This window comes from Notamacropus eugenii, chromosome 3, assembly GCF_028372415.1.
Source record: "Notamacropus eugenii isolate mMacEug1 chromosome 3, mMacEug1.pri_v2, whole genome shotgun sequence".
Classification (NCBI taxonomy): domain Eukaryota; kingdom Metazoa; phylum Chordata; class Mammalia; order Diprotodontia; family Macropodidae; genus Notamacropus; species Notamacropus eugenii.
Window position 1 is genome coordinate 438,793,883 of NC_092874.1, and position 18,145 is coordinate 438,812,027.

An 18,145-nucleotide genomic window follows, 5' to 3' on the forward strand; every position below is an offset into this window, starting at 1 on the left:
TTTTTCTCCAGGCTTCACTCCCTACTTCCCCACACACTTTGTCTAAAATGTCTCAGAAACCTCCCTGGACTTCTTGGTTTAGAAATACCTCCACATTTGTAGCTTCTCCCTCTGATTGTCTGATTCCTTCCAGAACCTCTATTTTCAGGACAATGTCTAGTCCTGCCTTGTCTTCATTCCTTTCCGGGCTGCACTCCTGACTTTTTTGACTTTACCATTCTACTGCACCTGTTACCTTCATCTCCTCTCTCTTCCCCTCCCCCTTCACTTTCTAGCTTCCCTTTTATGTGTTACCTTAATCCATAAGAATGTAAACCTCTCTCCCTTGACCCAGCAATACTGCTTCTAGGGATATATCCCAAAGAGATCATAAAAATAGGAAAAGGACACACATGTACAAAAATATTTATAGCAGCTTTTTCGTGGTGGTCGAAAACTAGAAATGGAGGAGATGCCCATCAATTGAGGGATGGCTGAACAAGTTGTGGTATATGAATGTAATGGAATACTATTGTGCTCTAAGAAATGATAAACAGGAGCACTTCAGAAAAATCTGGAAATATTTCTATGAACTGATGCTGAGTGAAGTTAGCAGAACTAGGAGAACATTGTACACAGTAAGGGCTGCAGTATACAAGAACTATATCTGGTAAGTTTAGCTCTTCATAGAAATACAAGGACTCAAAACATTTCCAAAGGAAATGTTACAAAATGTTGCAAAATGCCATCCACATCTACAGAAAGAACTATAGAATCTGAATGCAAAATGAAGTGAGAGTATTTTCTCTTTTGTTTTATTTTGTTTGGATTTTTTTCATGGTTTTTCCCATTTGTTTTAATTCTTCTATGCAACATGACTAATGTGAAAGTGTGTTTAATAAGAATGTATGTGTAGAGCCCATGTAAGATTGCATGCCATCTAGGGGAGGAGGGGAGAGGGAAGGTGAGAATATTTAAAACTTATGGAAGTGATTGTTGAAAACTGAAAACAAATAAACTAATTATAAAAAAAAAAAAGAATGTAAGCTCCCCGAGTGCAGACACTGTCTTTTCTGCTTATCTTTGTTTTCTAGAGTAAGTTTGAGCATTGACCCTAAATGTGATAGTTCTAGTGGTCTTTAGCAGGAAAATAATGAAAACATGATAAAATGAGGTAAACAATAGGGAGAAGAAAATAAAGTCTAGCAGTTCTTGCTTTTGGCCACTGTGCTGGTGATACAGTGGATGGTGTTGGATTTGGAGTCCAGGAAACCTGAGTTTGAATCCTGCCTTAGGTCCATACTGACCTTATGACCTTAAGGAACTCATTTTACTGTTTTCAGCATCAGTTTTTTATCTTACAGATGAGGACAGTAATAACACCACCTCCCTCCCAGGGACAGTGTGATGATCAAATCAGATGAAATTACATGTAGTGTGCAAATCTTAAAGCACCATATGTTGGTGGTTACTTTTTTTGTCTTATCTTATACAGTTTAATCTGCCTTACTTTGATTTCTAGGAGTTTCACACAGTTCAGTAATGCACATCAAATCTCTTCCATCCAGAATCTTCTAAAGCCTGACAAAATTTCCACAAATATTCCAGACTGGTCAGCTCTGAACAGCTAAATTTAGATATGTATGTCCTCATTCTCCACCTCCCCAAAGATACAAGGAATTGCTCCCTAGAGAATTATATAATTGTACCGTTTGTCAGGACATTTAATGTTTTAAAAGGTATTTCCCCATATTTATTTGAAGAGAAACTGTTAAGTAAAATAAGATGTTGTAGATTATTTTCATTCTGTCTCTCCACGAGTAGGTGAGATTTCCTAACATCAGGTTTCTGAAATCCATAAGCTTTCTGATGTGACATTATGACAATCTACACACAAAAGGATTGTCCCCTGCACAGAATTCTTAATTCAGTATGAGCAAGCTGCTTTTTTTCAGACAATAAGCCCAAGTTTATTTGAGTAGGAAGGATATCTAGAGATGAGGGAATAGTTACTTCATATAGTTAAAAGTTCGTGAAGACCTCACTAGAAGTCCATAATCATGCCAACTTTCCTAGTCCAAACAATCCCATTCATTAACATCAAGCTAAAAATTGTTAAGGTCTATGAGTGCATGTTTGTATTTTATAAAGATATTTGTGCACTGACATTCTCAGCCTTTTTCTTTTTTTTAAGAGGAATTATGAAGGCACTTGTAGCTCGAAACCTCTTTCTCTGACTCAGCCCCCAGTCATTCCATGTGGTGGGTAAAAGTACCCAATACATCCAAGTATTAAGAATAACACTCAGAAGCGACAGTCAAGAATGATATTAACAGCATTTATGATGAAAAGGCTTTGTGCTTGTTCTGTTGGTATCCTCCAGTGTAAGACTTCGATGGATCAGTTAATTCCTTCATTTTACACAGTCACAGAGGCCCAGAGAGGGTAAAATATCTATCAAACTTCAGGTCTCTTTCCACTATACCTGCCTTTCTTCCTATATTCTCTTTTCAGGTTAGGGAAAGGAAGAAGATATGTGTGTGTATGCGTGTGTGTGTGTGTGTGTGTGTGTGTGTGTATGTATCATGCATATAAGCACACTTGTATATGTGTGTTGTATATGTCTGTCTGCATGGGTGAATATATACATGCACACTATATGTATGTGTATACATGTGTGTGTTTGTCATTCATTGCCAACGAAGATCATGCCATCAGAGAAATAACGACATGACTTGCACTTGACTTTGTTTTGAGTGAGGGAGGGCTGTGCAGATCACCAACCTCACTTCTCCTCCAGAGCTGTCTGAATCCAGTGACCAGATATTCATCAGAATGACTGGAGATGACCCAGGATGAGGCAACTGGGGTTGTGACTTGACCAAGGTCACACAGATAGTGAGTGTCAAGTGTCTGAGGTGAGATTTGAGCTGAGGTCCTTCTGAGTCCTGCACTGGTGCTCTATCCACTGCACCATCTAGCTGCCCATGTGTATACATATTCAGAGCCCCAAGGAAATAAAATGACAACAAAAGAACATGAATCACTTCCACAGATACAAAAACACTTGAAAATATTTTTTCAGGTTCTCTTGAAAAGAATTTTATGACTACAATAGATCTAAGAATTTAATGCATTTATCCCTTCATTATAAGGCAGTTTGGCATAGTTGATACAATACTGGACTTGAATATAGGAAGATTTAGGTTAAAATCTTGTTTGAGATTAATACCCATTTTTTTTGGACAAGTCATTTAGTCATTCACCCTAACTAATCCTCATTTCCTCATCTATAAAAAGGAGGTGAGAATAAGAGCATCTATTTGACAGAGTTGTTGCATATATACATATATATATAAACACACACATGTGCATGTATATATATACATACATATATACTGTGTATGTATATGCATATGTGTATGCACAGACACTCACATATACACATAGAAGCACATATATCTACATACATGTTTATATATACATATATACACATATTATATGCATGCATATATATATACACAAAAAATGTATAAGAGTACAGAAATATTCACTATTGTTCTCTACCACCCCAATCATGACCCAAGAATATAATTCTAAAAAGTCAGCTTTGAAACAAATTGCCAACAATGCTACATTTGTGTGAAGCTTGGGAGAGTTTTTAAAGATAGGGCAGGTTTAGCATTTACTTTTAAAATAAAATATCATTTAATCATTCATAGCTAACCAGAAAAAAATCATAATGTTATAATTTGCACCAAAGTTCCAATCTGCATTAGTTAAATTAACTTTTTTCACTGCGAATTCCAAACACCAATGAAATTACAGGTCTATTCTCCCTTCAAACAAATTGTTACTGCTAATACAATTTTCTCAATCTGATAGAGTTTAAAACTCATACCTCTTGCCCTCTGACAATTTCAAGAGGGATAGTTACCAACCAAAACCCAACAAAACAAGAGGCAAAAAAAAGCAACCAACCAAACAGAAGTATTATGAGTAAACAGAAGAAAAAAACAATAATTTGCCAACAACTCAACCAACTTTCCTTTCAAGATTGGGAGAGTTGCTTCAGTGTCTCCAGGGTTGTCTCTGTTCTCAGATTCTGTAGTCAAACCTTTGTTTGCGTAACCCCAACAATATATTTTGCCTTGCCTCAAAGAATGATTAGGGGATACCAGAAGAAAAATGCTTTTCTACCAGCCCTTGCACTTAGACAGAGGGATGGGAGAGCTATGGAACTATTTGGGGTAGGCAAATTTGACTTCTTTCACAATTAAGTGCTTGGCTTATATAGTAGAGTGCCACACTGATTTTTCCCACCCGGTGATTACAGAGAGGAAGTAAAACCTAATATCCCTTTCTTTGATTCCATCCTTTCCAACAGACTCCTATTTAAGCTATACTAATTCCATTTCTGTCAGAGAAGATACATCATTGGTGCTCTTTTGATGGAAAAATGGGAGAATAGAGGCCAAGGTATTTTTTAAAAAGCATTATTTTCCTCTCAATTTTATTGTACCAACTCTACCAAATTTAATTATACTGGATAAGTAGTTACACAATTACCTTCTGTTGTGTTCTTCAACTGCTATATTTTCATAAACTCTACTTCATGCTGCTATCCCTAGAACACTGGAAATGGATGCTTGTTGATATGAAATTTACTATAATTGCAATGAAAATATAGCTTACATAATTACAGTGCTAAGAAGAAATTCTAGATGTGTAAAGACCACATGGTCAAGTATTTTTAGTACAAGTACATACTTGGTCCAATTTCTGGCACCCAGAGAAAAATGGGACAGGATCTTGGACAAATCCCAAAGACTTCTCTGATCCAGAAAACTGAATCTGTGAACTCCCAAGGTACTGTTGACATCAAAGCCTATATGTCTAGGTCACCCAAGTAGCACACAACTAGAACTGAAGAGCAAATCTCTGGCAGTGTCTATGCTGACAAAGTTCAGTATAAAACAGAATGATTATCAGGCAGAATGTATTTGAAGTTAATGGCACACTCTATGTTACAAAATCAAAAAACTCCTAAATAGAAGACTTTAACTTACACAGGTGTTTTTCTGAACTTCCTTCTTCTTATGTAGGTGTGTTTAGATAGAAAGATAGATAGATAGATAGATAGATAGATAAATAGATAGGTAGATAGATAGATGGATGGGTGGAGGGACTGATAGATGGATAGATAGAAATGGATATAGATATATTAGACAGATATGCATACATACATATGCATATATATATATATACACACACACACATACATACACACATACACACATGTAATAGGATGCATTGTCCTGAATGGCATATAGCACTTTGTCTACAAAGCTAAATTATATTCCTCAAAGCAAACAGTAAAAATGTAATTAACATGTGAAATTCCTCTTAGGCAACAGTTATGAAAAGGGTACAAGGTAATGCCAAAGAGAAAATCTTGAAATAGAGATCTTTATCTCACATTTCCAGTTTCATTGTGTCTTGGAAGCTGAGTCCTGGGACAAACTCATGAAAAAATTCACTCATTTCTGATTTAGAAGATAAATCTTTAAGAGTTGCTTGAGCTTCACAGAAAAAAAAAAAGCAGAATATTAAAGGTGATATGTGAAAAGAAAATCTTTCTGGCTCCAGGTTTATTACTCTATCCACTCTACTCTGAAACCTCTCCTTCCAGGGAGTATGTACAAATTCAGAGCTGAGAGGCACCCCAGAAGTTCTTCATTCCAATGTGCTTCATTTTACTGAATGACTTGTCCAAAGGTACATAGGTAGTAAAAGCGCAGAGGCAGGAATGGATAAGGTTCTGTGGCTTCAAATCCATGAGGCCTTCTATTGTACTATGCTCCCTAATCCAATTAGTTACATATCATTTTTTCCTTGAAAACTTAACTGCCTATTTCCCCATGCAAAAAAACATTTACGACATTTTCTAAGACTAAAACATAGCAAACACATTTAATTGTTTCATTCACAAATGGAATATTTTAATCAAAGCATAATAATAGTAAATAACCTGCTAAATTCTATTCAAAAACTAATTTATGACCTTCTCTGAAGAACAGAAGGGTGTAGTTGAAGAAAGAAGAAATGCCTTGTTGAAAGCTGGGAAATCGTGCAAATGACCAATTATAAAACTATTAAGTGGCAATATTTAATAGCAAGTGAAATAATCCATTAAACTAGAAACTCTCCCACCCCACTGCCCACACAAACACTAATGTTGCATCTCTTAGAAAATACTTCCAGGCCTGCATCAATTTGACTTTTGGCAACTGTATTGATATGATCTTTACCTTTATCATATCCCTCTCTATGATGGATTTAATGACTTAGGGCTATGGAAAGAGTGGAATGAATGAACTAAAGCTTAGGCATCGCCATTAAGATCTGTAAGAATTGGAATTGATCAAGATAAGAGTAGCCATTAGAATGAAAAGTCTATTTGGAGGAATGTTTATTGCCCTGAGATAAAAATCACTGCTTTCACATGGGAGTGAAGACAGTATCCATTTGAACATTAGGGTTCTTCCACTTCTGTAGAGCTGAGAAATATTACTTACTTTCTCAAATTGCTGAAAGTCACTTAGCACAAAGACATGTCCCAAAGATGTATTTGATTATTATAGAGGGGTACTGTAGGGACTTAGAGAAAATTGTGACTTTTGTACACACACATACACACACTCCCCCAAGTAATAGTTCCAATACACTGAAAAGAACACTAGATTAGGAAATGAATGACGTGGATTAGTAGCCAGGTGACATTAGGCAAATGCCTTTACTTAACACCTTTGAAGGAGCTGGGGTGATTGCAAAAGTTCCTTGTGGTTCTCATATGTTATCATTTTTTTAAAAATTTTGTATCATGTGTGGCACAGTGACCACAACACCAGGCCCAGAGTCTGGAAGATCTAACTTCAAATTAGACCTCAGCATTTACTAGATGTTTGACTCTGGGCAAGTCACTTAACCCTATTTGTCTCAGTGTCCTCTCCGTAAAATGAGTTGGAGAGAGAAGTAACAAACCACTGCAGTATCTTTGTGAAGAAAATCCCAAAACAGAGTCATGAAAGGTTGGACAAAATTGCCATGACTGAATGGTAACAAGGTCAGGAATACCTTTACCTGCTCAAATTTTACCTTACTTTTAAAGCCCAAATTAAATACTACCTCCTCCATGAAACTTTATGTAGTTCTGCCCCTCCCTTTGCATCTTTCTCCTTGACTATTTCATAGCAATTTGTTTTGCATCAATTTCAAATACCTGAGTCATGTGATATTGTGCTTTGTAGTTGTCTACTTTTTCTTTCCCTACTGGAGTATAAAGTCTATGAAGGCCGAGACTTTGACCTAAACTTCCACGGAGTTAATGTTTAATAAATATCTACTTTATGAATGAATGACCATATGACATATTGAGAAGAAAAACATGGAAGTTAGTGAAGACCCATCAACATTTTGGGACAGCTTTAGTGTTCTGATACCCATATTTTCCACAACTAACTACAGGGCAGCTATCTTTCTCAGAGCTTTTTCGTGTGTATGTGTGTGTGTGTGTGTGTGTGTGTTATATGGACCCCTACTGGAAGACTAGTGAAACCTTTCTCAGAGTGATATATTTAAATACATAAATATATCTAATTGGGAAATCCATTATACCAAAATAAACCTAACACATACATGTGCATATCCATAAATATCCATACATATGTACACATATACGTATATACATACACACATATACACATACACACCCACATACATATATTTCAAAGCTCCCAGGTTAAGAACCTCTGATCCAGGTACTTATACACATACACACTTGCACTTATACACACAATTTTAGTCCAGGCCTCAGATTTCCTATGTCAATTAAACTCTGTAAAGAAAGTCACTCTGTAAGTGTATGTCAACTTCTCTTTAATCAGTATTCTTCTAAATTTGTTTATTTATTTATTTTGAATTTAAATAAAACCAACATTTCCATAACATGGCAGGAAGAAAAAAAGATGATTGTACATGAAACTGCAAATCTACTAGACACAACTTTCTATTCCTTTAAAAGCATAAAACAAAGGTATCATGTGACTTATTCCCCTTTTTTTCCCTCCCCCCCACCCCTAGCCTTAGAGATGGCTACAAATTAGGCATACCTGTGTGTGTGTGTGTGTGTGTGTGTGTCTGTGTGTAAAATCACTCCCTCTCTATATACACATCTACTTATCAGTTCTTTCTTTGGATACAGAGAGCATTTTCCTTCATATGTCCTTTATAATTAATGTGGGTATTTGCAATAGTCAGTTTGACTTATTTGCTCAAAGTTGTTCTTAAAACAATAATCAGTAGTCTTTGAGAATTACCTGGGGCACTGAGGGGTTAAAGAGACTTGCCTACGATCATATAGTGAGACATATGTCCCAGGTAGAACTGGTACTCAGGTCTTAAGCTTACAAAGCCAATTTTATATTCAGTATTCATGTTTCCTGTAACACTTACTGTAGAAATTTTGAGCTAGAAAGGTCACTTTATTTTACACCTGATGGAATTGAGTTGAACACAAGTGAAATGACTTGCTCAAGGTCACTCAGTCTATTAGCGACAGATCTATGTCTAGAACACATTTTCCCCTCTGTATTCCTAATTCAGAGCTTCAGTGTATATTAAACTGCCATAATGTATTGGGAAGAAAGAAGTATTTGAAGCAAACACTTGATTAGCTAGAGTCTTTCAACTTACCTAGTGTTTTATGCAAGATTTTCTATGTGTAAATTGAACCTCAAAGCAAATGATCCCCACAGGTACCTGTATATATGTACAAATGAATATAGTACCTTGAATTATGCTTCTTTGTGATTGGTCCCTTCCTTTTCTTCTCTTTTTAAAAAATACCCCTTTGAAAAATTCCCACTCACCATCTGCTTGTAAATTTCCTGAAACACAGTAACTGTTGAGCCAGAGATGACTTTGGAGAATATCCCAAATGGCATTAACACCCGTATTTATGAAACTTAAAGATGAGTAGAGTTGAACTTTATGCACTTTTTCTTTTCCCTAGTTAGCTATTCCATACCAGCCCCAGGTGTCTGGCTTTATCCAATTACATACAATTTAGTGAAAGCAAAGGAAGTAAAAGAAAACCTACTTATATATGAAATATTCCCCCAAAGGCAGTGATTGCCTTCCAGCTGCAGTGGATAGTTGAGAAACTTTGGTCGATTTACAAATAGTCCATTTATGGTTCCAAGGCCACGTGTTTGAATTTCCAATGAGGTATTGCTAACATGATTCAGTTGGCCACTTTCCCCATCTAGTTGATTTTAGAAAAAAAAAATGGAAGTAAATACCATTCATTTCCATGACCATGGCTTAGGATATGTTGCTCCTTATGAAATACTGGATGCTGACATGGGATGAAACAAGGATCATTTACACTCTCAGAATGTTTTCTTTCAATACAATAAAAGAGAAAGAAGCCTTGAATAAGAATGTTCTTATTACTCTATACTACAATATATCCTACTTGTGCCACATAAAACAATGGTCATGGGTTATTTATTTTTTAGTTATCATATTATATAACCTCTCAGTCTCTAAGCCATATCCATGTAATAGTCTATTTAAAAAAAACATACATGCTATTCATAGCCAATATTAATTTACTTTTAATCTTACTTGGCATTAGCAATGCATTATTTGACCAAAGCTGTTGCCTCTTTCATTTTGATTTTGTAAATAAATCTCTCTCAAATTCCTCCCTGACACTTTGTTAAATGCTGAAAAGATATTGCGGTAGACTGGATGGCAGTCATCAACTAAAGATACAATGACTGTATTCTTGTTGGCATGGCCTTAGAGCCTCATATTAATTTCATTATCCTGAAGTTCTTAGAATTAAAAGGCTCACTGGATGTGATTCCCTCTTGTAGACATGTCATTTTCAAGCTAGCTCTGCATCTGTGTTGTAGAGACAGATGACTGGTTCAGTTCAAATCTAGGGTCTGACACCAGCAGGCAAAAGAGAGAAACGGTAATTATCCACATCTGAACAGTAGCTCTGGCCAGGCAAGTCACAAGTTCTCTCGGTCCTGATGTACCAGAAAGAACATCATATCCATCTTTGGCAGAGGGTACAACATTATCTACTATCTCTGCTATTATTTCATTATTTTCCCTAAAATTTTATACCCTACCCCACACCAGAAATCCCAAGGGCTGTCACTGTCTGCCCCTCTTAAACTGAAAATATTATCTCACCACAAATTCAAATCCAAGAAGCGGCACACAAGTTGAAAAACATCCCTACAATGAACCCACAAAAAGAAACTAAGTGATTTGGGAATCCCAGGACATAATTCCTCCTGAAGGTTTCTTTAATGTAGGACAATCTTAATTGAGACAAACCCCTGAGTCCCAGAAAAGGTACAGGCTGCCATCCTTTCCCTTTCCTTCTAATTGATTGTGCCTTTGAAAGATGAGTCTGTTTACCATTGTCTTTCTGCATTATACCTCTTCTCTGCTCATTTTGCCCACATAGCCTGAGAAACCCCAGAAGAGCAGAGGACTTGGCCAGGAATAGCCCATTTTCAAAGTGCAAAAGGTCACCTGAATTTATCCTTTTCGATAACTTCTTGCTTTTGTTGTTTAAAAGGGAGCCGGACAATGGTTAACAAGAAAGACACCCACGTGAATAGTTAAATCCTGCTTGTGCCATAGAGATCCCAGCTACAAGTTGTCGCATTCCTTCTACCTCACCCAGCTCCCCCCTCTCTCTATGTGCAGGTGAAAGCAGGGGCTCTTTCTGCCACAAAAAGCCTCAGCTGCTCAATCCAGTGTGAATAGCTGTAATTTGCAAATTAGAGAAAAATTACAGTGTTTACTAGTATATCTTTTTTGTCTCCACCCACATCATTGCCACTGGTATTTGTTTCCATTTATTCTGAGCTCAGGGAGTGTGTGTGTGTGTGTGTGTGTGTGTGTGTGTGTGTGTGTGTGTACACACGGGTATTTGGTGGTTGGGGCAAATCGCTGAGAAAGGCTGTTTCTTGAGGAGCTCCTTTCAGTTGACAAAACAGAAGAGAAATGAGCCCTCTCTGGATGTAGTGAGGCAACAACATGTACCTTCCAACAGTCAGATCTCCTCCTTGGCTTTCCCAGTTTATTCTCTTCCTACATGCAGGCTCACTCTGCAGCATCATCTACAGCAGTTTAAAAAGGCAAAGGGACTCTTCTCCCACCCTTCCAAAGAAGTGAACCACAGCCTCTCTCTCTCTCTCTCTCTCTCTCTCTCTCTCTCTCTCTCTCTCTCTCTCTCTCTCTCTCTCTCTCTCTCTCTCTCTCTCTCTCCCTCCCTCCCTCCCATCCTCCCTCCATCTAGGAACCCCAGAAAGAGAAGAGGAGCCATTCCACACAGGGTTTCCTGTTCTTCCCATTCCTTTCTCTAAATTGCCTTCTAGTCTTGTAGCTCTCTGGTTCAGCCCTCTCCTGAAGAGCTTCACTATTTTCCTGCTCCTTTCTTTAAGCTGTTAGCACAGAGTGGTGGAATCCACATGCCCAGAGCTTAAGCCACATCCCATTACAAAGAATCAGCTTTTCCAAGGTGGCATAGTTAAGAATGAGGCAACAGAAATAAGGGGCTAACCAGAATTGGGGTGGACAGTGGGGTAAGAGATTCATCCAGGCACAAACTGTGGCTTTGGACTGCCAATCTCCTGGGGTGTGAACAAAGAACTTAATTCTTGAGGTGGTGTCTTGACGTTCTGCTTTTCATCATAGAGAGCCCCTTTAGAGGTATCTAGGCAGGAGAGATTGACTTCCTGAAGATATTGCCTTTGGGAACTGTGAGGAAAATGATGAGCACCTCTGTCTTTTGGCTTCATCATGACAGGAGTGGTGGGATTGACTGCAAGCTAGGGAGAATGCAATTTATTGGAAAAGTTAGACAGAGAGAGAGAGAGAGAGAGAGAGAGAGAGAGAGAGAGAGAGAGAGAGAGAGAGAGAGAGAGAGAGAGAGAGAGAGACCTTAATTGTCCTCTCTTAAATCTCATACAGCAGGCTGATGGGCTAACAGATACTTAAAGAAAACAGGGTGTGAGTGGGTTGGGGAGGAGAGGGGCAGGCAGGCAGAAATGAACACTGCAGTGTAACCCACACATCTCTGCCCCATCCCTTCAACCTCTCAGAAAACAGACTTTCATCTCATTTTATCAATCGCGTTCTTGAACTCCGAGGCAGAAACCCGATGTGGGCAAGGCAGAGCCATCTCTGCACAACGCATACTTCAGTGGCTCACTCACTACGTGCTTCCATCAGTAGCTACCTTGGTGAATTTCACTTAAGATGTCCCGGCTGCAGGGAGTGGGACTAGGGCTGAGACTGGGAGAGGAAGTGCATTTGCACGACTTTTCCTCCACTATAGAATGATGCACAGGAAAACGAGGGGAAGTAGGCTCTTAGTGTAGAATTTTTAACAAATATCATTTTCAATTAACATGAGCTTATTTCTGGACTGGATAGAGTGAAGTACAAAGAGAATGGAATGTCTGAAAAGTGACTGGGGCTCTAAATCCTATCTAGGAAGATGAAGTTGCCTGCGGCTAGCCCACAAAGGGGGTGACAGAGGAGGTGGCAACTGGGGGGTCCCTTTTCCCTTCTCCATTTGCCTTGTCCTCTAGCCCTCTCCTTTCTCACCCAGTTCTGGTTCATCCCAGCCCCTGGGAAAGAGAAGCTTCTGGACTTGCCATTCGACCCTAAAGAGACATTACTCGGGAATCTCCTCCTGGTGCTTAAAAACGACTCAGCTGAGGGATTTCGGAGCGGTCCAGGGGAGAAGTGTCGTCCCAACCGTCTCCCAATCTCCCTACCGAAGCAACCCTGGAAAGAGCCTGGGATGAGGGGCTGTGGTAATGGGGGGGGGGGGGGCGGTGAAGAAGAAAGAGTTGTCATCCTCGTTTCATCTTTAATATTTCCCGTGTAGCACCAGCTCCGGAGGAACCCCTAGCACCCTGAGAGGCACGCGAGAGGATATTTCACTCAAATGCAAACCTATTTAAATCAGGACCTTGTTCCCCCGCCCCCACTCCCCACTGCTTCTTGTAAATAGGGCAGTAAATCCAAAGATGAGAGAGGAGAGAGAGAAAAAAAAAAATAAAGAAGCATCAGAGAGAAGACAGAGGAATGAGGAAAGATAGCGACTAGTACGATTCCTCTCCTGGGGAGGAATCCTCTCAGGCACTCAAAGGAGAATTAAGTGAGTTGAAATCCCATTCCCAGCGGAGTCCCCGCAAGCGAGCAGGGAAAGAAGCGCCCGGCAGTGTACACAATCCCCACCGCCAGGTTTACGACGGGAAACACGGAGCCGACCCGAGCCTTTTCCATACTACTGCTGGGAACCCTACCTGAAACAGCCTTAAGATGTTAGCTACCATGATGGACACGGAACTCCCCGATGCCCCGATCACTCCCACTACTTTCTCCGGCTTCACGAAGACAGGAGGCTCTCCGTTTGTACAGCGCACGTCGGAGGTGTCCTTCTGGATGAGCGCCTGGACGAAAGTGAGCGACTGCTCCAGCGCGTAAGTGTCCCTGGAACAAGTGTCCAGGATCCGCGCGCCCAGCGTGACATTGGGTAACAGCTCCGGATCGCTGTTGATCTGGTCCAGGGCGTACAGCATCGCCTCCAGCCTGTGGATCCCGTTCTCCTTCTTGATGTCCCCGCATGGCACGCCGGTGGGACCCTTGGCATGCACCGGGAAGAGCCCCCCTAGAGTGATGTCCCCCTCGAGTCGGATGGAGTGCGGGGCATACATCTCTTGGCCTTGCGCCGCGGCGGCAGCTGTCAGGAGCACCTCCAGCAAACAACAGGGCAACTTCATCAAAGTCAGGAGATGGAACAGTCTCCCTAGCTGGAGCATGGTGTTGGAGCAGTTGGGGCCGCCGCTGCTGCTGAGGCTGCTGCTGCGGTGCTGGTGGCGGTGGCGGAGGCGGCCCCGGCCCCGGCCCCGGCGGCGGTGGCGAGTGCTGCGATGTCCAGGTGCCCTGCTCTGGCCAGCTGGGGCCCCCGGGGGCTCCTTCATGCAAAGCAGGGGGGCTGTCTGGGGGACTGAAGAGACGACGGGGGTGTCCCGTGTTGCCTCCCAGACTAGGGCGCACTGCGCTCCTGCTTGCTCGCTCTCTCTTTCTCTCTCTCTCTTTCTAGCTCTCACTGTCTCCCTCTCCTCCTCGCCGTGCTCCCTAGCAGCACAGCACTGGGGAAAGGGAAGGGATTGCTATCGCTTTAAATGGTCGTTCGGCTCCCTCTCTTCCACAGCCTCCTCCTCCTCCTCCCACTCCCTCCTCCCCTCCCCTCTCCACCCTTCCCCGACTCCCCCTCCTCCTCGGGTTTGCATCATCACGCAGGGAGGGGCTGCGTGCTGAGGTAATGGGGAGGTGGGTGGGCAGCAACTAGGGTGGGTAAGGGTAGAGAGCAGCTGGTGAGGCAGCAGTGGAGATAGCTAGGTAGGTTGGGGACTAGAGGTTCCCGTGCGTCCCTGTACTGTGCAGGCTAGGAGTTCCAGATCAACTCTCCATCTCTATCCCACCCAGCCCTGGATGCTGCAGGGGGCGGGTGGAGTTTGTCCTGGGGAAAGGTTTGGGTTGCTGTCTTTCTCCCGGGGCTTCGGGACCAGGAGCTTAAAGCCTAGGAAAAAGAGAACCCGGGCGCTCTCCTCCAGTCTTGCCCTGTGCCTGGTTATCAGGAGCCGGGAGGAAAGCAAAGAACAGAGGGAGGGAAAAAGCTATTGTAAGACTGGGCATAGTGAAGCCTCTGTCCCATCCCCTGGCTCCACGGGATGATTCTGACTGGCGCGCGCGCACACACATACACACACACACACACACACACACACAAACACACACACACACACACACCCTCCCCCAAGGGAAACCACTACAATATCAAAGTCCCCTTCCATGTAAAGGAGTGTGCTGCCTTATTGCCTGTCCGTTTGACACGTTACAAGGCGCTACCAGTCGCATGCCACAATTAATCCCATGCCCAGAAAGAGAGACGCACCGAAGGGGCATGGATGTGGGTCCTTCCCCTCTCTCTCCTGCTCCTAGGTAAGGACTAATCTAAAGCTTCCTACGCCCTTTCTGACAAATTTATTTTATGCCCCAGCTGGAACCTGCCTTCTGGATGGCAAAACGCAAGTATCTCTTCTCTGAGTGATAGATAAGGCAAGTTAAGGGGTTGGGCATAGGAGTGAGCAAAGGTAAAAGGAAGGAGGGAAGGACAGGCACCAGTATCAGTCTGATTATGTGAGTTATCTCCACCCCCATCCCCCCTCAGTGTATACTGAAAAGAAGATATTGGTGGTGGATAGATGTCATTTCTATTCATGCAGCAAGTAGGTGCTACAGGGTAGGGAGATTTACCTTTAGTAAAAGATGTGGGGTATATATTTGTTCTATAGGACATGCAGTTTTCTTACCGCCCCTTCTATCCCCCCTCCACCCCCCAGTGACAAGCAGACCCAATTCTCTAGATAATGCATGAGCAACAGGTGGCACTAAATGTACTCCGTCAGAGAAGCATTATATTCCCTTCTTTTGGTACTTGCTCCAGAGGGATCATTTAAGAAATTATCGGTGCCTGAGAGATGGGGTGGTGGAGTGATTTGCAGCCCCAAAGCCCTAGGTTTAAGACTTGCCTCTGACACAAAATTACTTCCCTTAAAGTGGGACCCTGAGCAGGCCACTTAACTTCTTACTGCCCCTCCGCACCCCCAACTCTGCTGGCTACGTTACTGAGCAGCTGCTGATCTACTTCGGTGGAAGGGAGTTTCTTGTAGGAAATCCCGATAAGGAAGGAAGGAAGGAAGGAAGGAAGGAAGGAAGGAAGGAAGGAAGGAAGGAAGGAAGGAAGGAAGGAAGGGAGGGAGGGAGGGAGGGAGGGAGGGAGGGAGGGAGGAAAGAAAAGGAACATGGGGAAAAAAATCAAACGGTGTACAGTGTTGTTTAGTGGATAGAATGTTTTGTTTTTTTTTAAATACCTCTGATAGATGTTAGTGGTGTGACTCTGGGGCAAAGCAATTACTGTTTTAGTACCATAAGAAATGCTCTAATATTTTACATTATGGAAGATTTTTTTAGTCATCTCTATAGATCAGGGGTTCTTTACCTGGGGTCTGTGAACTTAAAAAAAGATGATGACTGTATTTCAGTAGAATCAGTTTCTTTTGAGTAACTAGATGATTTAGAGGATAGAGCACTTAGTTTGGGAAGAAATGAATTCAAATCCTGCCTCAGATACTTACTAGTTCTGTCTACTTCAGTTTCCTCAACTATAAAAATAGATATAATAATAGTACTTACCTCCTAGGGTTATTATGACTTTCAAATGAAACACTATTTGTAAAGCACCTGGCACATAGTGACATTTAATAAATGCTTGTTTCTTTCCTTTGTAACCCTATGTATTTCATTTTATACATTTTAAATCATTAGTCTGAGGAGTTCATAGGCTTTAGCAGACTGCCGAACTGCCAAAAAGGTCTGTCTGTCTGTCTGTCTGTCTGTCTTTCTTTGCTTTAGAGGGAAATTCCATACCAGGAGTTTGCTCAAGGTGAAGAGATGCTGCTATTTGCCTTAATATGCCTTGCTCTTTCTCCCTGACAGAGCTCAATGATTTGCTAATAATGAAAAATTGTAGACAACAGAAAGGATTTTTTTAAAAAAAATCTATGGAGTAATAAAAAAATAGAAAAATCCCACCTTTCTCCCAATATAGAGATTAAATTTCAATGTGTGTATGTGTATATATGCATAAATATACATATACACACATACATTTTCCACTATTCGTAATTCATTGACCACTTTAACTTTCTTGACACAGTTCTTATACCTTGCTTTTATCTTTTGTACATATATTTTCAAAATATGAACTCATTTGAGAGCTCCTTATGTAACAACATTACATTATTTAACATATTTCCCCTTTTCTTTATTTATAATTATCATGTATTATTCTATTCTCAAAATGACATTTTAGAGAGCCTTTTATCTCTCTTGAGTCTTCTTCCCCTTTGGAGACTGGCTGCATCACCACACTTACTTGATATATTCGATATCTTCTTTTCCAGTGTTTACAGTACATCAGACCATATTCAGTTATACTTCTTTGGTCACTTTTTCTTGAGGTTTCTATTGTTTTTCCATTGGTAACATTTCTTACTTTGATATAAAACTTACTACAGAACATCAGTTTTTTTTTAATCTTCTGAGTAAATTTTCTGAAAGATAAATCAAGAGTTTATTAAACACTTTGATTTGAGTAGTTAAAAAATCTTTCAGATAGCTAAATAACTAGTTGATGTCCCAAACACCACAACATTTTGGCTTATGTTACGTTTGCAATCTCTAGTAGACAATTATCACCCTTCTACTTTATGTGACAGGGAGGTGTTTAGTGTATTTCTGACAGGAGGCAATTTCTCTTTCTCACTACTTTTATCCTTACACAATTCTCCTTACCATGATCTCACCTTCAAATCTGTGCATTTCTGTACCCATACAAGTGTTCTTACCGTAAGATCTTACTTCTCCCCTTTTATAGGACCCTCATTTTTTATTTTAAGCAAGATATCCCCTTTATATTATTGTGTTCACATAATGAGTGCCATCCTCTTAAACTTGTTGATACCTGTGAAATCATATTTATTTCTATGTATTAAAATGTCACATTCATTATGTGAGCCTCCCTCTCTCAAAGACAACAAAACTCAATGGTATTGAGGCTGTCTTGTAGTTCTTCCTAATGCTTATGTTTCTTGCAAAGAATACCCATGAGGCATTAGGCAGAGAAGATGTCTTCTCTTGTATAACTGTCCATTGTCAATTAGAAGGATAAGAGACAGAGTTTGACAAGGGCAGCTACCAATCACAATACTGAAAACTTCCAAAAAGTCTCTGTGGCCAAGAGTAATAGTGCTCAGACTCATTCTGTCACTTAGGCAAGTGGTATCCCTTTCCCATCCATGGAAATCAATCATTCATAAGCATAGAAAAAGATGAACATTAAAAGTAAGCATTATGGTTGATCTTATGGCATTGGAAGAAGGATCTGAGAAGGAATTCAAGGTTATGAAGGTCTGATTATAGCTCTGATGAA

At 40.6% G+C, this 18,145-nt stretch overlaps 1 protein-coding gene across 3 annotated transcripts in view; it reads right to left on the reverse strand.

The window, feature by feature from the left end:
- Positions 1-14,316, reverse strand: part of GRM7 (glutamate metabotropic receptor 7) — a 1,016,657-nt gene extending 1,002,341 nt beyond the window's left edge. For all 3 annotated transcript variants that reach the window (XM_072598608.1, XM_072598609.1, XM_072598607.1), the window contains exon 1: positions 13,392-14,316. In XM_072598608.1, the coding sequence (XP_072454709.1) occupies positions 13,392-14,069 (678 nt within the window). In that variant the 5' untranslated portion in view covers positions 14,070-14,316. The remainder of the gene's footprint in view (positions 1-13,391) is intronic.
- Between the last annotated feature and the right edge of the window lie 3,829 nt (positions 14,317-18,145).